Source organism: Chiloscyllium punctatum, chromosome 10, assembly GCF_047496795.1.
Source record: "Chiloscyllium punctatum isolate Juve2018m chromosome 10, sChiPun1.3, whole genome shotgun sequence".
NCBI lineage: Eukaryota > Metazoa > Chordata > Chondrichthyes > Orectolobiformes > Hemiscylliidae > Chiloscyllium > Chiloscyllium punctatum.
In genome coordinates this window covers 23,845,484-23,867,233 of record NC_092748.1, presented here as the reverse complement: position 1 = coordinate 23,867,233, position 21,750 = coordinate 23,845,484, and the positions used below count along the sequence as shown (strand labels likewise).

Here is a 21,750-nt window from a genome sequence, read left to right as displayed (position 1 = left end):
GCTGAAAGGTAGCTCTTACAGTCAATGGAAGAGAGACAGATTCTGTCCATCTGGACATTGGATGGCTTCTGTCGAAAATAACACACCACATTCATACGTAGACCTCTGGCTCCAGCTGGTCTATAACCAGACGATTCTAACTGTTTGAACCAGCCATTTTCGGTCCACATCAAAAATACAGAAAAATAAAAATGCAACATCTTTACACTCTTTGTACAACTGTTGGCTCTTCCAGAATCCCAGATAACTTATCTCCCTCAACTAACAACAGCACTGTGCTCCTATCATCTGATTTGTTATTTTGTGAAACTTTGGCGTGCAGCAAGTTGACAACTAGGTTTATCTATACAACAGCATTAAATACACATTCATGAGCTAGGAATGGAAGGGGCTGATTACTAAATATTATAACGACTTCTGCTGCAAACACAAACAGCAATGGAGTAACAAAAATAAATCACCATGCTATGTGTGCATATATAAAATATATAGATATATAAATAACTTATCAGTCACAAGCACAAACACAAGTTGGAGGAACATCACACTTCTGATATAGTCAGGCTGTACCTTTTCAGAATAGACTGGTTGAGGCTTGGGTGGAGGTGCAGCAGGCACCTGAGGGGCGATAGGCACAACAGGCACCTGAGGGGCGATAGGCACAGCAGGCACCTGAGGGGCGATAGGCACAGCAGGCACCTGAGGGGCGATAGGTACCAGCGCAACCACTGGAGCAGCAACCTGAGGCAATGGCGATGGCGGAGAGCACTGTGCAACAGCAGGCGTTTCTTGGGCTGAAGTTTGGTTCTCTAGTGGTACAGCTACAAAAAGCAACAAATATTACAAACAATAGAAATTTACATTCAAAACAACTGAAAATGTTCACTCACTTCAGCACATACTCCAGCTGTGTGAAAACTTGGTGTAAAAACAGAAAATACATTCAAAAGCAACAACCGAAAGTGTTAAAATTCAGGTTTGTCAAACTTTTACCTTGAAAACATTGTGTTTCTCTCTTTACAGATATTGCGTGCTGAGTATTTCCAGCATATTCTTAACTTTTTAAAAAAATCTCTTTTGGCAAATTAGAGCTAAGGGGATGGAAGCTGGGGCAATTGCATATTCCTCCTGCAGGATGTGGGTAGTCAGGGTCACCACGAGTGACCCTGTTGACTTCACCTGTGGGAAATGTACCTCCTCACAGACCACAGTTTAGGGAACTGGAGCTGCAGCTGGATGAACTTCAGATCATTCGGGAGGATGAGGGGGTGATAGAGAGGAGTTGGAGGGAGGTAGTCACACCTAAGTTAGAGGATAAAAGGTAGCTGGGTGACTGTCAGGAGAGCAAGGGTGGGAGACAACATCTACCAGGGAAAAGCCACAGCGGCCAGGTCTCTGACACTGAGCATGGCTCTGTGGCTTAGAAGGGAAAGGGAGAGACTGGGAGAGCAATAGCAATAAGAGATTCGATGATTAGAGGAACAAACAAAAGATTCTGTGGTCGCAAGCGAGAGTCCCAGATGGTACCTTGCTTCCCAGGTGCCAGGATCAGGGATGTCTCAGATCGAGTCTACAGGATTCTTAAGGGGGAGGGTGAGCAGCCAAAAGTTGTGGTACATACAAGTGCCAATGACAGAGCTACGAAAGGGTTAAAAATAACACCACCAGGTTAAAGTCCCAACAGGTTTATTACCAAGGTCCCCCATGGTAGGCTCATTTAGAAAATAAAGAGGTATGGGATACAGGAAAATTTGGCTAACTGGATACAAGATATCATTGACCAGAAACACAATTGGATTCTCAACGTAAATACTACAGCTATAAGAACAGGGAAGAGGCTAGGAATTGCATGGAGAGTAACTTAGAGTTCCCAGTGTCTGTCCACTATCCTTAAGGTACAGGTCCAGACTATGATGGAATGCTCTCTTGTTACATGGATAAGTGTGTCTCCAACATCACAAGAAGCTCAATAACAATCAAGAACAAGCAGTCTCCTTGATTTCCATTTTATTCATCACCTCTAACATTCACTCCAGCACTGACAGTCGGTAGCAGCTGTGTGTATACAGGTGCACTGCAGTCATTCACCAAGTCTCCTCTAGTAATCTTTTCAAAACTGCAAACTCTAACACTCAGAAGGGCAAGGGCAACCAATGCAATATGAACACCACTAACCCCAAGGTACACACCATCCTGACTTGAAACTATATCATTCCTTCGCTCTCACTAGGTCAAAATCCCACAACTCACTTAGCAGCATTGTAATTGTACGTACACCCAAGGACAGCAGCAGTCCAAGACAGCCTCATCAGCACCTTCTCCAGGGCACTTCGGATGGGGAATCAGATGCTGGTCGCATCAGCATTGCCCACATCTCTTGAACAAAACTATAATTATGAAGTATATCAAAGTTTCTTTGTAGTTCAACACATCCCAGCTTTTCAACATTTAAGAAAAGCTTTGCATTTCTGTTTTTCCTACTTAGAGAGGATAACCTCATAACTTCTCAATATTGTATTCCATTTATTAAACTTATATCCAGTCATTTAGCCTCTCTAAATCTTTTGGATGTAGGTTTGCTTGCTGAGCTGAAAGGTTCATTTCCAGACGTTTCATTACCTTACTAGCTAACATCTTCAGTGGACTTCATGCGAAGCAATGCTGAAATTTCCTGCTTTCTATTTATATGTTTGGGTTGGTGATATCATTTCTTTTGGTGATGTTATTTCCTGTAGTGAAGTCACTTCTGGTTCCTTTTTTCAGGGGGTGGTAGATGGGATCTAACTCGATGTGTTTGTTGATAAGAGTTCTGGTTGGAATGCCATGCTTCTAGGAATTTTTGTATATGTCTTTGTTTGGCTTGTCCTAGGATGGATGTATTGTCCTAGTCGAAGTGGTGTCCTTCCTCATCCGTATGTGAGGATACTAGTGTAGATTAGATTAGATTAGATTAGATTACTTACAGTGTGGAAACAGGCCCTTCGGCCCAACAAGTCCACACCGACCCGCCGAAGCGCACCCACCCAGAACCATTCCCCTATACCTAACACTACGGGCAATTTAACATGGCCAATTCACCTAACCTGCACATTTTTGGACTGTGGGAGGAAACCGGAGCACCCGGAGGAAACCCACAGAGACACGGGGAGAACGTGCGAACTCCACACAGTCAGTCGCCTGAGTCGAGAATTGAACCCAGGTCTCTGGCGCTGTGAGGCAGCAGTGCTAACCACTGTGCCACCGTGAGAGAAGGTCATGTCTTTTTGTGGCCAGTTGGTGTTCATGTATCCTGGTGGCTAGTTTTCTGCCTGCTTGTCCCATATGTTGTTTGTTACAGTCCTTGCACAGTAGTTTGTAAATGACGTTAGTTTTGCTCATTGAAAGACCCTATACAGACAATGAGTAAAACTGGGTACTCCAGTTTCGTCCCATAATCCAAAGATGTGCAGGTTAGGTAAACTGGCCATGTTAAATTATCCATAGTGTTCAGGGGTGTGTAGGTTAGGTGCGTTAGTCAGGGGTAAATGTAGAGTGATCGGGTAGGGGAATGAGTCTGGGTGGATTACTCTTTGGACGGTTGGTGTGGACTTGTTGGGCCAAATTGTCTGTTTCCACACTGTAGGGATTCTAATTCGATAATTATATTAAACTAAGTATTCTTCAAATGTTAGTCGTTGCCATGCCTATCATCATACCTTCTTAGCTTCCCAATCCACCATTGTCAATTTACCCCAATACCATCAATTTCCTTTGTTTAGATTATATTCGTTGCTAATTGAACTGCACCACATTCAAACCTAATATAAAATTTTATCATACTATGGTCACCCTTACCTAAAGTGTCTTTTACAAGATTTTTTTTGATCACTTTATTCTTGGGACATGGACATTGCTGGCTGGTCAGCATTTACTGCCCATCCCTACATGCCCTTGAGAAAGCGAGCTGCTTTCTTGAATGGCTACAGTCATACTCACAACGCCCTTAGGGAGGAAATTGCAGAATTATTAATTAGCTATTTTATATTGAATTTTATGTAGCATTCTAGTGATGCACAGGCCAGATGCATAATTTTAGATTAGATTAGATTCCCTCCAGTGCGGAAACAGATCCTTCAGCCCAACAAGTCCACAATGACCCTCCGAAGAGTAACCCATCCAGACTCATGCACCTATCACTATGGGCAATTTAGCATGGCCAATTCACCTGACCTGCACATCTTTGGAGTGTGGGAGGAAACTGGAGTACCTGGAGGAAACCCAGGCAGACACGGGGAGAATGTGCAAACTACACACAGACAGTCGCCAGAAGCTGGAATCGAACCTGGGTCCATGGCACTGCGAGGCAGCAGTGCTGCCCCATTTTATGTCAGATTTTACAAAGCAATGAAAGCTTACCTAAAATCACATTAGATTAGAGACAGAAAAAATAAAAGGTGACTTCTAAAGAGGGTGCTTTGTATATAAAACTTAATGTACATTTGAAGAATGTGAGAAACCACACTAGCAGCTTGTGTAAAGTACCTCCTTGTTCATTTAAAGCTCCATATACAAGTTAACTCTACCTGAGTAAAAAGACACTTACAACCTAGTGATTCCAGTTGAGAACAAAGCAATACTCGTGACTTAGTATGTTAGATCAAAATAATGATGTTTCAATGGCTAGATGTTGGAATGGATTATTCAGTAGTCTTTCACCTCAGTTCTGGGACAGATACAGGGCAGATGGATGAAGTGCTTCCTTGATGGCAGGATAAAAGATATAATGTATAAAATACCCCACAGATATAGTGGGTAACATCTGAGTGTGAAGCTGAGGGACATCATTTGGTCAGTACAGAAAGAGCTTCAATCTGCACCTAGGATCGGCACAAGGCATTGCATTCTACTGCTCGTTAAAGATAAAACTTGCATTTCAAAATATCATAAGAACATGATATTCACTGTACAGAATTAATCAAGAGAATCTCATTACTTACACGATGTAATAAATGGAGTTTCAACTTTTTTTGCTGCTTCTTGACCACCTAAAAGTGAAAACAAAATTGACATAATATTGCTTAATCTTATATCTCCTGTCAAAAAAAAAAAGGACTTTCAACAGCTTAAATGGTTTTTCTTTCTCACTGCAGCATTGGGTTCAGCTCAGGTTGACAAAATGAAAAACTCCTGTCTTTTGTCTGCTAGAATCTTACAGATGTGAACAGACAAACCATCTTGAACAGGAGAAAGAGAAATGGAGCTCCCAATTTGCACTGTGCATAAGCTCTCAAACAGCATTAAAAGACATTTATTTTTAGTCATGTCGGTCAAGAAATATCAATCACATTACTGAGAATAACAGCCCTGGTTCTTCCTTAAATTATGCATTGTGGGATCTTTCACAAGGCAAATGGGATCTCACTTACAATCCAACTTGAAGGATTGTGGTCAAGGCATGCGAAATAGAAAAATGTGCCGGTACATTCTCGGACACTGGTCTACAGACATATTGCATGAATTTTGTACATTAGTTTGTAATCTGCAGATAACCAGTGCTGCAGCTGACAGAATGCTTGAGAGCAGGTCCAATGCTAAAACAAATCTCAAGAAGATCAAAATCAACCAGCAAGAATTTGAGCTTTTTAATCCTACTTTTCCACTGCTCCTTTCAAATTTTTGGTCTGAATTTTGCTTGAATTGGAGAATGCTATACTCGAAAAACACGGTCAAGAACAGTTCACTGTTCAGTTTTGAGTCCTACCATCTGCATTAACTTCATGCAAAAAACTTTACCTTGATCAAAGGAAATTAATCTGAAAAACCAAAATTAATTTATATGATAATTTACCTTCTTCACTCATGGTTGGTTTCTGGCCAGCAATATTTGACTCACGGCTCTCCCCAATATATCGCCCTTGATTGTCAAAGCTCAAAACAGGGGTGTGTGGTGTAAATAGTGGTAGAGGCCCTCCATTCATGACCTCCCCAATCAGTGTAGTCCGTTTCTGATCAATAAACAGGGACTTCTTGGGCAACAATGGATAGTCTGGATCAGATAACACTGATCGGTTCAACTCAGCACATCTGCAACACATTTAATGTCATAGCAATTTAATTTTTTTTATTAATAAGTTAGTTCAACTTCACCCAATGATAAACCATTACCATACAACAAGGTTTAGGCATGAAGAAACAAATTAAGTTGGGGTAAAAATGGTGAATTTAGTTGGATGACTGCATGGCAGATACTGTATAACATGTATGTACAAAGGAACTTGCATGTCCTTGTACACCAGCCACTAAAAGCAAGCGTGTAGATGCAGTTAGGAAAACAAATGAAACATTGGTGTTCACTGCAGGAGGATTTCAGTTAAGGAGCAAGGAAGACTTGCTGCAGCTGTCCTGGACTTGGCTAGACCACACCAGTTGTAGTGTTTGCAGTTTTGATCTCTGTACTGGAGGAAAAATACATTTGCCAGACAGGGAGTGCCGCAAATGTTCACCTGACTGATTCTTGTGATGGCAGATTTGCCATTGACAATCATTGAATCCCTGCAGTGTGGAACAGGTTTTATGGCCCAACAAGTCCACACAAACCCTCCAACGAGTAACCCACCCAGACCCATTCCCCTATCCCAATTATGCTACATTTACCCCTGACTAATGCTCCTAATCTAAACACTATGGGCAATTTAGCATGGCCAATTCACCTGACCTGCACATCTTTGGATTGTGGGAGGAAACCAGAGCACCTGGAGGAAACCACACAGACAGAGGTAGAATGTGCAAACTCCACACAGACAGTCACCAAAGGTTGGAATCGGACCTGGGTCCCTGGTGCTGTGAGGCAGCAGTGCAACCACTGAGCCACCCACTGAGAGAATTGAATCACCTGGGTTTGTACTCACTGGAGTTTGGAACAACAAGGGACAATCTCTAATAGTCAAAGTTAGACAGACTAGATTCAGGGATCTTGCATGGATGTAGTTGGGAGGAAGAGGGAGAAGAAGGGGTCACGGCCTAAGGATATGCAGTAGGCCATTTGAAAACTGAAATGAGATATTTCTACCTTCTACCACAGAGGCTAAATCACTGAATATAATTAAGAAAGAAATAGATAAATTTGTAGAGGTTAAAAGTGTCAAGGATTATGATGAAAGCACACTGAAATAGAGAATTAGCCATCATGATTTTGAATAGCACAGCAGGCTTGATGGGCTAAATATCATACTCATGCTATTATTTTATACGTTTCTAAATGGTTAAGAATGGCATGAGGGGATATCTATTGAAAAAATACTTATGAAGTCGTAAATCAGCAGTGGGAAACACTTGAAATGATGTTCAATAGGTGAGGAGATATAAACCCACTAAAAATAATTACTGGCAATCAGTCGCGATGCGACATGGATAGAAAATGAACAAAGGAGAAGATAACAAAATGAAAGACAAAAAGAAAAGGAAAGACAAAGAGAAACATCTAAACTGAATGATGATGCAACAAAAAAAAAGGAATAGTGAAAGTACTCTTCAGGAACAATTAACATAAGGAAAATTAGGATATTTCACCAAGGAATACACACAAGTTTTCATGCATTTAAAAATATAAAAAGGGAATGTTACAAGACTGAAAAATGGTTGTGATTCTTGTATCCAAAAACAGAGCTAGATCAAGCTCAACAAACTTCAAGCCAAGCAGCTTAATAATGGCGATAGACAAATAAGGATTCCTAGCATACAGTGAAATCGTAAAGAGCAAAATTCATGTAGCATGAAACTCCAGCTGTGGGAAAGTTTTCAGCCACTCTCACTAGCAGAATAGGTAATCGAATAGAAAGATAAGCCATAAACCAAATCTCCAGACTGGTGACTCCACAGAAGGTAAACTCCTGGACACTTGTCATGTGACTGTGCCAAACTAATTGGAGCAGTTTGACCATGCTATAGCACAAATTCACAGGCCATACATCATTCCACATTTCCTTGCAAATGTTGCTCAAATGCTTCAAGAATTGTAAGCCTGCAAAAAAGTTAAAATTGTTGTCAATTGGAGACAAAGCAAACTGGACAACTATAGCAAGTTGGCAACCACATTCAAAACAAAAAGTGGACATTGCAGGCAAACAGGAGATTCCATTTCATGTTTGTCAGCTTTCTGAAGCAAAAGGCAAAGATCTAGGAACAGTTCGACAAGCAGGCTTTCTCTGCAGAGGAAGAGGATGATGATTTTATCTATGTCATTTGTTAACATAGTGAGAAAGGGATATGCATTCAAAGGTTCCCTTATTGTCACATGACTATGATCTGAAGTAGGTTTTTTAAAAAAAAACTGTAAAGGAGTGTCAAGTCAGGGCATTTCATAAAAACACTTTGAGAAGAACAGGTAGACAGAACAAATTTAAGTGTTCTAAACTTTCGTTAATGGCCAGGCAATAACCATCATATTAATGCATTTAAAATGTTAGAACAAAAAATTCTGATTATCTTCAAAAACCGACAATTCCGACAAACTTGTCTCAACTTCTCAGATTTGTTCCATTTAAATTTTGGGAACACAGATGTTTTGAAGGACATCTCTCAGCACTTTCACTGTACTGATGGATGAGTTCCAAATCAGAACACAACAACATATCCATATTCAAAGCGAGATTCAAATTTCAATTGAAAGGAATAAATGGCCTAAATATGAACATTGTCCATAGGGCTTCACTCAGTGCCCAGTGAAAGAGCTTGGGCAACCCTCCACTGCAAATTTAACAGACAGAATAGTATCATTGAAGTATTTAAAAGCAAAACAAATATTGTTAATGGCGTAAAAATAGACAAAGGACACAAAGTGAGAAAGAAAAGAAGAAAGTAGGGGTAACAGCAAGGTCCTCAAATTTCATATTCAGTCAAGAGGATACTGAATGCAAAGTATAAGGAAAGGGTGCTCCTAACTTTTCTGTCAAGTTTATCTAGAACAATGGAGAATATCAAGGTTAGAAAAGCAAGACAGAGTGGAAAAGCTGGGCCTTATAGAATCAAGAACCATTCCAATGCTCATCTGATCTTAGTTTAACTTGACAGAATGGAGATTAACCTGAGCATTCAGCACGTTAGGGTAAAGGCAGGAAGCAACAAAGCGACAGGTGCTACATCTGGTATAGCTACAAAATAAGCCATGAGAAGAAAGTCAAGTAAGGAGGATGGTTTAAAAACACTTTAAATACCCCAGATCCTTTTAACACTTACCCATCATTTAAACTTAGACCGTAATCCCTGGTGAATTCTTCTGCCTCCTCACAATCTTTAAACAGCAATATTCGAACAAGAGTCTCCATTGGAAACATTGTAGATCGCTGAGAACTGACTGTGAATGCAAAAGTCAAAGTCTTCAAAGCCTCACGACGAACCTGAAAGAAACCAATAACAGAAACAATGCACTTGCCTGAGCCTGAGAGTTCATTGAGTCAGTGTGGGAGACAAGACATATTGGTTTGTCATAAGCCAGCCAACAAGTGAAATCCACTGCATTGGGCATAAATATACTGTCCTCATATTGTAAATCGTCATATCGCACAGAAATAGACACTTCAGTCCATGCTGATCACAATCTCAAACTAAAGCAGTACCACCTACTGGCACTTGGCCCATATCATATAATCCCTACAGTGTGGAAGCAGACCATTCAGCCCATCAAGTCCACACCAAACCTCCAAAAAGCATTCCATCCAGATCCACCTCCCTAACCTATCCCTGCATTTTCCATGGCTAATTGATCTAGTTTGCACATTTCTAGAAACTATGGGCAATCCACGTAACCTGCACATCTTTGATCTGTGGGAGGAAAGCAGAGCACCAGAGGAAACCCACACAGACATGGGGAGAATGGGCAAACTCCACACAGATAATTGCCTAAGGGTGGAATCAAACCCAGTTCCCTGGCACTGTGAGGCAAGAGAACTGATACAACTCCAGAAGAGGCCTCACCAACACTCTGTACAACCTCAACACCTATACTGAAAGAACTGAACTTTGAGAGCAGGTATGCTAAATACCTTTTCAACCATCCTATGTAAACTTCAAAGAATGTACCTGAACCCCTACAACACTATCCAAGACTCTACTTTTAATTGTATAAGTCCTGCACGTGTTTGTTTTACCAAAATGCAATACCTCACATATCCAAATTCAAACTATCTGCCACTCTTGAGCTCACTGACCCAATTAGTCAATATTTCTCTGAAATCTCAGATATCCTTCTTCACTGTCCATATACCACCAGTTTTGGGCAAATTTACTAACCATGCCTCTATATTCTCCTCTAAAACATTTATAAAAATGATAAACAAAACTAGACCCAGCACCAATCCCTGCAGAACACCACTCGTAACAGGCCTCCAGTCCGAGAAACAACCCTCTACCACCACCCTGTCTTCTGCCATTAAATAAATTGAGTCCCACGTGATATAACTTGAATAATTAATCTACCATACAGAACCCTGTCAAAGACTTATTAAAGTCCAAGTAATCAACATCTACCACTCTGCCATCATCAAGCTTCTTGGTTAAGTCTTCAAAAAACTCAATCAAGTTTGTGAAACATTTTTCCATCGCACAAAACTATGTTGACTATCCCTAATTACTATGCCTGTCCAACTACATATAAATGCTATCTTCCAGAATCACCTTCAACAACTTACCCACCATCAAGGTCAGACTCACTGGTCCTAGGCCTCTCCTCACATCCCTTGCTAAATGAAGACACAACATTAGCCATTCTCCAGTCATCTGACATCTCACCTTTGGTTGTAGATGACTAATACTTCTGCAAGTGCCCCGCAATTTCCTCCCTAATTTCCCACAACATCCTGGGATACACTAGATTGGGTTCTGGAAAATTATCCATCTCTAAGACCTCCTGCACTTCCTTTTTTGTGATATGAACTGTTTTTAACATATCAATATTTAATTTCAGAGTTCTCTACCCTCCATTTCTTTTTCCACAGTAAAAGCCAATGCCCAATATTCATTTAATATCGCTTCCATCGCCCCACAAAGGAAAACAACAATTCAAGGTTGTAGCGTCAGTACAATCAGTTCATGGTAGTTCTGTTCTCGTGCAATCCTGTGTTATAAGAAAATTGCATAAAAGCAGCACCATTTAAACTAATGGAGCCGGAATCATGTTATAACCAATACACACTTCAAAACTTGGCGCTTCAGAAACTGTCCCCAGTTTGTCAATCATGTCACAGCGAATTGCATTAATAAAAACACGTGTTACAGCAGAATGATCTGTATGTAGCACTGTACATACAAAGTAAAGGAAAAGAGGCAGGATCCAATTTGAAAGTGAACTGAAGCTAAATGAAATCCAAGTCAGTTTGGGTCATGAAAAATCACCTAATGTTACATAAACTAAGATTCGGTGAAGAAAGCAAACAGGATCTTAAGGATCAATTTACTATACCTGAAGATTACTTTGTTTTAAAGATAAAAATCACAACATCAGGTTATAGTCCAACAGATTCATCTGGAGGCACCAGCTTTCGTAGCACTGCTTCATCAAAAGATAATGCCACTTTTTGTGTAGAATGTGCACGAGCCAATCTTACCACTTGAAGATTTACGAAGAGTGAGTCCCAATCAGAGTTACACGAATGGATTGATGTTCGTTTGGATGCATATCAAGGCTGCTGGAAACCTTATTTACTCTCGGTCCTCAGCCAGTACAAGATGGGGCAAACAGCAGTTTTATATCATTCTGGACTAGAACTTAGATTTCAAAATCTAAATAAATAAGATCATAACTAGCGCACTAGTTGAAAATTCAGAACAGATTCAAGTGTAATGGCATTATTCTGCAGTCAAGTAACTGTGCTAATGTAGCAGTCAAATGGACTTAATGCAGAAGCTGCAGTGGTTACTGTGTGAAGCAGAAAGAAAAGAATACAAACACTTTAATTGAAGGAAAGGACTTACAGAAAAGGCTTGAAAAGGTTTTGTTAAACTAATAGATGATGCTCCATTTTCCAGGTAAATTGTTTATCAAAAGACAACAGAACTTTCACAGAAAGGTAGTGACATTCATAGAGACGTACATCATGGAGACAGACCCATCGGTCCAACTCTTCTATGCCGACCAGATATCCCAACCCAATCTAGTCTCACCTGCCAGCACCCGGCCCATTTCCCTCCAAACCCTCCCCATTCAAATACCCATCCAGATGCCTTTTAAATGTTGCAATTGTACCAGCCTCCACCACTTCCTCTGGCAGCTCATTCCATACACACACCACCCTCTGTGTGAAAAGGTTGCCCCTTAGGCCTCATTCTAGGTTCCCTAATGCATCTGCTGTTTAAGCCACATTATCCCCAATTCATATATTTCAGGAAGGACTGATAATCTATCACTGGGATTGGGATCATCATGATTTACTTCCGGACTTCCTTTGGTTTGGAATTGGGAAAAACAGTCAAATTTCCTCTCCTGTTTATCGCCTAGCTGGGTAGTAGTTCAAGAGCAGGCTCAAATGTGAGACCCTTGTGATTGAACAGTACAGTAACATTTAGTAGGGTATCCACATGAACAAAGTGACAGCAGTGTAGAGACATGTTGATACCTGTGGAGACCAAATATACTTTAACATTTTTAGAAGAGGAAAACATGTGGAGAGAACAAAATTCTAAGGCAGAACAATGATAGTAGAATGGGTAAAATCAGTTGCATCAAAATTTAAAGCAAAAAAAAAATCCACCAAATCGTGGTCAGCCACAACTAGTAACTTCGCAAAATGATGTACAATTACTTGCTTTCACAATGAAGTGTCACCACTAAAAAGAGACTCTTAAGTGAATACATTTCTCAGCTTGTTGGGCAATTGACCATACCTGTTTGAAGTAACGGTGCAATATGCAAGCATTGAGATAAGAGGCTGATCTAACCAGCTTGAAAAACCGCACAAAGTTGTTGTTGTTAAGAGCAGCAAATGCCTGGACTGCCAATTTCACCTCTGGGGAGTTCCGGACAACTGGACGCAACTGCTGGACTTCTCTATAAGAGTACAGAACATGAAAATAGTGAATTACTTATTTTACAACCTGTACACTGAGGTGCCAGAGCTGAATCTAATAGACAGCTACAGTCAATAACAAAAACCTCTCAAATTCTGACCCTGCCTCTCCTGTAGAAATGCTGACTCCGCAACTGTTACCTTTAATCTTGACTATTTCAATTCAGTCCTGGTCCTGGCTGGCATCCCACCTTGCATACTAAACCTGAGCTTATTCAAGGCTCTGGTACTCTCAGCTTAGCTCACACTACATCTGGTTCATCTTCTTTCCCAAGCTCAACGATCCCAGGCTGACCTCCTGCATTTTGACTCCTCCAGCCCTATCAGGCTTTTAGATCTCAAAGCTCCTCCAACTATGGCACATTGCACATCCCTGTGTTCAGTTACTCTACCAGTAGCAGCCATGTCCTCAGCTTCCTCAACCCTACATTCTGAAGTGTCCTCCCTATACCTTTCTAAATCACTCTCTTCTAAGATGGCCCACAAAATTCACCTCTGTCACCAAACCTTTTGCCCTTTTCTTAGATATTTTTATGTTGCTGCTGAACTTTGATTACTAACACCTTTGTGGTGCTCATTAGGAGGTTTTATAGTATTAAAGTTGCTTTATAAATCCAAACTGTGGTTGCTATTATTGTAAAAAGCCATTTGGACTTCTTGACCTTGCAGTATTCAAAGCATTTGAAAATCTTTTATAAAACACAAGTCAGCCCTGAGCTAGACTGTGTTCAGTTTGTCATTCAGGAGGTGGTCAAGGCCCTGGAGACTGCACAAAGCAGATTTATACGGATGGTGCCAAGGGGAGGTCATGTAGGTTTATGGAGAAACAAGGTTTTTTTTTAAGCACAGAGAGCAGAAAAAGATGCGGGGAGATAGCAGGGACAAAAAGGGGTTTAAACGTGTTCCGCTACAGGGCAATAGGGTTATTTCATGGTTTTGTTCCAGAGATGTTCTCTCATTTCCCCACATCTGATAGTTTATCACTTGCCCAATATTACCCATATTAGGATCAAATCAGATCGCAGAGTAAAAGCTGACTAGTGTTTTGACTTTGTTGGTTGGTTACTGACCATCGTGGTCAATCGTTGTAAATGTTCTCAGAAGGTTACCAATGTATGTCTTAACAAATTTATTCCACAAAATAAAAGAAATAAAACAAATACAGCAATTTAGAAAGTTCTTGCATAAAGATTTGGCCCTTTTCCCAGTGATAACCTTGCACAGACACTGAACCTTAGAAAAACAGTATTCCTATCTTCACTGACAGAATTCAAGTCCATGGGAATTAAAGGAGAATTAAAGATATCTCTGCATGAGTTCCTCACTAGTGTGACCTGCGTCCATCTGTCTCATCAATGACCTTCCGTCTATCATAAGGTTAGATGTGGGGATGTTCACTTATGATTGCAGCATGTTCAGCACCATATGTGACCCCTCAAATACTGAAAAGGTTGATATCCTATTGCAGCAAGACCTGGGCAATATCCAGGTTTGAGGGGGTTACCGTTGACCAGAAACTGAACTAGACTATCCGTATGAAGATAGCGGCTACAAGAGCAGGTCAGAGTGTAGGCATCTTGCAGCGATTAACTAGCCACTTCATCCTCAAGTCTGTTGTCTATCTAGGAACAAGTCAAGTGTGTGATGGATGCTCTCCACTTACCTGGATGAGTGCAGCTCCAACAACATCCAAGAAGTTTGATGCCACCCAAAACAAAGCAGCCTACTTGATAAGCAGCACATCCACATTCCCTTCATCGGTGACACACACGGTAGCAGAGGTGTGTACCACCTTCAAGATGCACTGCAGTAATTAACGCTCCTACGACAGCATCTTCCAAATCCATGGCTGGTGCAATAAATAAGGATCTCTGGAAACTCAAAAGTTCAGCAATGGACCTATTACTCACCGAAGAATATCTCCCTCATTGAGATTGAGTAGCACGTGGTAGCCTCGAAACTCTGCCTCATTCTCACAGTAGGTATCCTTAGTTGCCAAGTCCTGGTACATTTCTTTTAGACTTTGCAAGCACTTAGTCAGATTTTCATCATTTATTTTGGCATCATAGGAGAACATTGGCTCCTCACAAAGGTGATGACTGCAGTGGATGTGGAACCGTGTACATTTCTCAATAAGTGCCACTGTCAGCTGATTACAGAGATGCTGCTGAGTAATATCCTGACAAAAGGGAAACAAAGCACATCAGACAATTGTAGTTACTGTTTTTAAATTTGCATTACCTCTGGCACATGGTATTTTATTGTATGAGCGTGAAAGTACTCCTGAATCAAGAATATGTTGCACAGTACTGAGATTTAGTGCTGATAGATCCAGGTCTGTCATTATAAAAGGACATTAACATGACAAACAGGAAGTTTCATGACGTACAAAAGCAGTTATGCATTGTACAAGCTGCAATATTTTGGAAGAAAAACTAAATTAAGGCAGATATACAAGTTCCCTTGGCACCAAAGAGAAACAGAAGGCCTCGCCAATTTATTCCTTAAACCAACATTAATCACCAAAAACCAAAATAATTGATGAGAGCAGAGTGGTGGATGTTGTTACTTGGACTTCAGTCAAGCCTGTAACAAGGTTCCACATGGTAGACCAATTAGTTAGTTAGATCACATGGGATTCAAGGAGAGCTTGTGAATTGGATACAAAATTGTCTTAACAGCAGGAGACCGAGTGGCTGTGGAGGATTTTTTTCGAACTGGAGCCCTGTGACTAGCAGTGTTCCGCAGGCATCTATGCTGGGTCCCCTGTTTTTTACCATTGCTATAAACAATTTGGATGAGAATTTAGGAGGAATAGTTAGTACATTTGTGGACCCCAAAGTTGGTGATATAGTCAACGTGAAACAGGTTATCTCAGATTACAAAGGGATCTTGATCTATTAGGCCATTGGGCTGAGTGGCAGCAGGTGGAGTTTACTTTGTGAGTATTTCACCTGGTACCAGTTCCCAAAAATAAACTGCTTCTGGGCTCTTATAGCACAATGGTACTGTCCCTACTTCTGAGCCACCTCACCTGGATTCAACTCCCACATGCTCCTGAGACATGTCTTAAAAGCTTGAGAAAATATCTAAAAATGCTTCTATCCTGTCACAAGAATGGACTTCAACCCCACCTTGGACAGGACCTCGAAACCACTACCTATCAATTTCTCTATCCCATTCTTATCACCCTACAACAACTCCAAGTTAGAACAAATATCAATTTAGGGACAGAATTGTGTAACACGTCAATGTTGATTGGATCTGGATGAAGACAGCCAAATTCCAAAATATTTCAAATCAAACTTTTTGGGACTAATTCATAAGTTAACTAGCCTTAACAATTAATAGGCAATCATGCAAAGAAACTGGCCTGATCTGCTACAAAGGTGAACCTGCAAGTAGAATGTATTTTTACTTGACTTACATCGCCAGACCAAAGATGTCAAGATTAAAACAAACTGAATGCAAGTTCATGATGAGTTGCAGTGATCTATAGCAACTCCTCCTGGCACCTCACCTGCATGTCCCTACAGATAAAGTCAAAAACTTTCCTAGGATAATGGAAAATCTGAATGGATGTAAAATGTACATTCACATGAGCACAAAATCTTGACAGAGCATCAAAAATTAATTCAGCATTGTAAATTCACCTTTCTTACTCCACGAGTTCTATTCCATACAAAATCATACCAATCTCGGTAATTGCCTTCGCCCAAATCCATGATCTTTGTCACAAGATAATCCATGGTCATTTTCAGGACAGGAGCAGGCCGAAGCTCATGAGGTAAAGGTTCTTCCTGATCAGCAGATGACCTGCTATATTCTTTGATGGCAGCTTCATGGTTAACCTGTGGGGTGGCAAACATATCGATTGGTGCCTGGTTGTAATAGAATCATCAATACTGAATTTCAAAATTGGAAATCTGAGAGCTGTCAAGATATAGTTAGGGCAAACCAATTCAACAGTATATGCACAAGCAACCATAAAAATTTGAGTTACATAATTAATACGATGTATGTCCAGCACAGGCTAACGAATGGCACAGATCTATGTAAGACCACTAGTCACAGAAAGGGCCAGGGAGCAATGACTCTGTCAGTGGTTTCATACAAGTTCAAAATAAAATACAAAAGAAAAGAAACCTGGCATAAAACGCTAATTTGCCTTCAACTGGAGTATCCAGATCTAAGCACCATGCTTTAGGCAGGCTGTGAAAATATTCAAGAGACTACAGAAAAGATTCAGAAGAAGGATCTCAGGGATGTGGAGATTTTGTTATGAAGATAGAGAAAGGAAGCTGGAACAATTTTCCTTGGAGACAGTTCAAAGGTTTGTCGAGTTGAATCACAACACCACAGAGAATATGGACAGATCAAGAGGAAACTATTTCCTTAGACAGAAAGGTCATATTCTAGACGGCAGAGATTTAAAGATAACTGGTAAGGTGATGACATGAGAAAAAGACCTTTTTTTCAACTCAGCACTCTGAGATGCATTGTCCAAGACTGATGGAGGCAAATCCAATCATGGCAATTAAAAGGGAACTGGAACATTACCTGAAAAGGAATGCAGTTCAGGGCTTTGGGAAAAAGGCAGGGTGAGTGATACTGGGTGAATATTTCTTGTGGCGGGGTGAAGAAGCACAGTCAACAGGCTGAATGCCCCATTTTCCCTGCTGCAACTTATTCTCTGAAAACCTGATTCCATGAACTGGCACCACATTCGAAGGGCTGAGAATCAAAATAAATTTCACAGTTTCACAGCAACCCCCGCCAAGCGGGAGAGGGACCCCCAGCGAGACAGGGACCCCTCGCACAGGGACCCCGCAGCGGGACAGGGACCCCTCGCACAGGGACTCCTCGCACTGGGACCCCCAACGGGACAGGGACCCCTCGCACAACTTATTCCAGCTTGTGCAGTAGTTGTTTCCAATGTTTAATTATCTTACTTTCTTCCCACAGAAACTTAAATAACGCTTTCCTTGCCAAAGGAAAAGGAACTAACAGTGAAACCATTGAAGCTTCTGTTGCTCCAGACAGTTTACTCTCAGACACATTAGTTCATCAAATCAGACATTAAATATGGTTGGGCAAAATACAAAGCCAGTTTAAACCAGATTTGTAAAAGCAGAAACCAAAACTGTGCAAAATAAGTGCACGTTACTTCATGAATGACAGAATGATCACTCTTAAAGAGAGAATATGAAACTGACCTTATCAGTGCCAGGAATAGTCTCAAAAGTGCTAAGTTGATATCTTGTCTCCCTCATGTAACGCTCTTTCTCTGGACACATGTCCAAACATGTCCCCACGACAGCTTTTGCCTTCTCCAGCTCAGTTCTTTTCACTCGAGCTAAAGGTATAGAAGGAGATACAGAAAAGTTATTTTTCTTTTAGCATAAAACCCCAACAAATCCCTTACCCTGCAACATACCCAACAGTTGCAGTGTCTGAAAGATTCCATCCCTTCACTAAATGTTGATCATCGTCAGGACTGTTTACAATTCAAATTCAACTGTTTTATTCATTACCTCTGGTTACTCTATACCCTCATTTGTTACAACCATTCCATAATCTTAACATAATATCACTTCATGCTATTTTGAAAGAACAGCCAGCAAAACAGTTCAAATCATTGCTTCAGCCTGACAAATTGAACTAATGAATCTACAAAAAAAAAGTGTATGAGAGAGAAAAACAAAAAAACAGGAGCAAGGAAAAGAAAACGGAAATGAGACTCAGCATAAATACAAGAAAGACGAGATGACTTACTGAACTAAGTATCAAATCCAGCTCTTGGATCAATGATTTAGAGTCATAGGGGACTAAAGCATGGAGACAGGCCTTTTGGCCCAAACTGGTCCATGCCTGCCAAAACGTCCATCCATGCTGACCCCATTTCCCTGCACTTGGCCCATATATTTCTAATCCTTTCACTTCCATGTACTTGTACTAATGCCTTTTAAATGTTGTTAATGTACCCACCTCAACCACTCCGCTGGCAGCTCATCCCATATGCGTAACATCCTGTGTAAACAAGTTGCCCCTGAGGTTCCCGTTCATTCTTTTCCCCTCTAACCTTAAACCGATGCCATCTTGTACTCTATTCCCCTACCCTGGGAAAAAGACTGAGTGCATTCACCGTGTCCATGACTCTCATGATCTTTTACATCTCTATAAGAATACTTCCCCGCTTCCCCACCCCCACCCCCCTTCAGTCTCCTCCATTCTAAAGAAAGTCCTAGCTTGTCCAACCTCTCCTTATAATTCAAACCATTGAGTCCAAACAACATCCTTGTAAATTTCTTTTGCACTCTTTCCAGTTTAATAATATCATTCCTACAGCAAGGTTACCAAAACTGAACACAATACTCCAAGTGTGGTCTCACCAACATCCTATATAAATGCAACATAACTTTCCAACTTCCCAACTCAATGCCCGGACTGATGAAGGGCAGTGTGCCAAAAGCCTTCTTCACTGTCCTGTTTACCTGTGACTCCACTTTCAGAGAATCATGCAGCCTGAACTCCAAGATCCATCTGTTCTACTACACTTCTTAAGTTCCTACCATTCACCATGAAACTCTGATCTTGATTTGACTTTCTAAAATGCAAAACCTACACTTTTCTATATTAAACTCTATTTCCCACTTCCCCAGCTGATCGAGGTCCTGCTGCAATTTCTGACAACTGTCTACAATACCATTTAATTCAGCAAACTTAATAAATCATGCCTTGTACATTCTTATCCAAATCATTGATATAGATAAACAGTAAATGGGCCCAGCACTGACCCCTGAGACACTCTACTAGTCACAGGCCTCCAGTCCAACAAACATCCTTCCACTGTTACCCTCTGCTTCCTACAATCAAGCCACTAATTTGCCAGCTCCCCCTGGATTCCATGCAATTCCTGAAGAAGCAGAAAAATGTTTTGCTGGAAAAGCACAACAGGCCAGGCAGCATCCAAGGAGTAGGAGAATCGACGTTTCAGGCAGAAGCCCTTCTTCAGGAAAATCTGAAGAAGGGTTTATGCCCGAAACGTCGATTCTCCTGCTCCTTGGATGCTGCCTGACCTGCTGCGTTTTTCCAGCAACAGATTTTTCAGCTTCCATGCAATCAAACCTTCCAGAGCAGCCTGCTGTGTGGAACATTATCAAAGGCCTTAGTGAAATACATGTAGACTACGTCTACCACCCTCCCCTCATCAACTTTCCTGGTCACTTCATCAAAGAACTCTAATAAATTTGAGAGACATAATCTCCCACTCAAAGTCATGTTGACCACTCCTAATCATAAATCTAAATATAAATAAATCTACAAACAACATACTTTGGAAATCAATTGGCATCTTTAAAAGTGATGAATTTTCCCCAAATATTACCTTGTCTCATTAACTTGTCCCTCTGGTCAAGTACCCTGTATTTGTCTTCAGCAGTAATGGCAACTGTACCAGTTAGATGGCCGAGGGAGGAAGGTAGCGCCCCCACATGTTCAGGAATTGATACCTGATCTTCAGTCTCTTGTGGATCCTGAGATTCTTTCTCTGACTGCAGAGTCTTCAAAGCAGATGGTTTCTTCACAGGCGACCTGCAGAGCAGATCTAATTAACAAACATTTGATACTGTTTAAACCCTAAATCAGAGCCTATTTCTCCCCTAAGGTAGTTCCTTATGTTCACTTTGTCCACAGAGCAGTATGAAGATATGGATGGCACAGTGGTTAGCACTGCTGCCTCACAGTGCCAGAGACCAGTGTTCAGTTCCTGCCTCAGGCGACTGTGTGGAGTTTACACATTCTCCCTGTGTCTGCGCAGGTTTCCTGCAGGTGCTCCGGTTTCCTCCCACAGTCCAAAAATGTGCAGGTTAGGTGAATTGGCCATGCTAAATTGCCCATAGTGTTCGGTGAAGGGGTAAATGTAGGGGAATGGGTCTGGGTGGGTTACTCTTCGGCGGGTCAGTGTGGACTTGTTGGGCTAAAGGGCCTGCTTCCATACTGTAAGTGATCTAATCTAAAGATTTTCATACAATACATCAGTCAATCAAAACATGCCCAGTATCACAGGCTGCACCACTATCCAACCGTACCTAAATATGACTTAGCGTTAGCTAGTATCCAGCTTTCCATAAGCAAGTCAGGATTCAACCCCGCACAAACATGACCAGTATTAGGCAGTATCAATCCGTCCAACATTTGGACTCTAAAGAACTTCTGATCCCCTCAGTTCACACTGGGATTCTGGAAGTCATAATTCTTAACCCACAGCATAAACAGCATGCATTCTGCATCAATTCCATCAAATATTCGCCCACAAAAATGCATATTTTCATTTCAGAACATATATTATTGAAGCCCTGAGGAAACAGTAAACAAGACAGCCTGTCAAGCCTCTTCAAACATTCAATATGATCTTCAAACTCCACCTTCCTACCCATACCCTTAATATGCCGATTTCCTGTCACTCCAAAATCAGTCTCTCAATCTTAACTAATTCAACCGTTGGCTCATCCACAACTGGATTACAGAATGCTTAAGGTTCACAGTCCTTTTAGTGATGTCATTGCTCATCCCAGTCCTAAATATTCGGCCACTTATCCTAAGACTGCAGCAGCTATCATAATGACAGGCCTGCAGCTGCATGAAATGTAGATGTCCTAAATTGTATTTCCAACATCATTAGTGGATCCTAAGGGAAACTTCACTTTTCCTA

At 41.1% G+C, this 21,750-nt stretch overlaps 1 protein-coding gene across 2 annotated transcripts in view; it reads right to left on the bottom strand.

Annotated features, from left to right (window-relative positions):
* The window catches only part of mcm3ap (minichromosome maintenance complex component 3 associated protein), a 76,977-nt gene that overhangs the window by 37,380 nt on the left and 17,847 nt on the right, over nt 1–21,750 (bottom strand). For both annotated transcript variants that reach the window (XM_072578703.1, XM_072578704.1), the window contains 9 exons: nt 20,425–20,630; nt 18,254–18,393; nt 16,691–16,888; nt 14,948–15,216; nt 12,856–13,018; nt 9,214–9,374; nt 5,828–6,063; nt 4,977–5,024; nt 571–821 (listed from right to left, as the gene is read on the bottom strand). In XM_072578703.1, the coding sequence (XP_072434804.1) occupies nt 571–821; nt 4,977–5,024; nt 5,828–6,063; nt 9,214–9,374; nt 12,856–13,018; nt 14,948–15,216; nt 16,691–16,888; nt 18,254–18,393; nt 20,425–20,630 (1,672 nt within the window). The remainder of the gene's footprint in view (nt 1–570; nt 822–4,976; nt 5,025–5,827; nt 6,064–9,213; nt 9,375–12,855; nt 13,019–14,947; nt 15,217–16,690; nt 16,889–18,253; nt 18,394–20,424; nt 20,631–21,750) is intronic.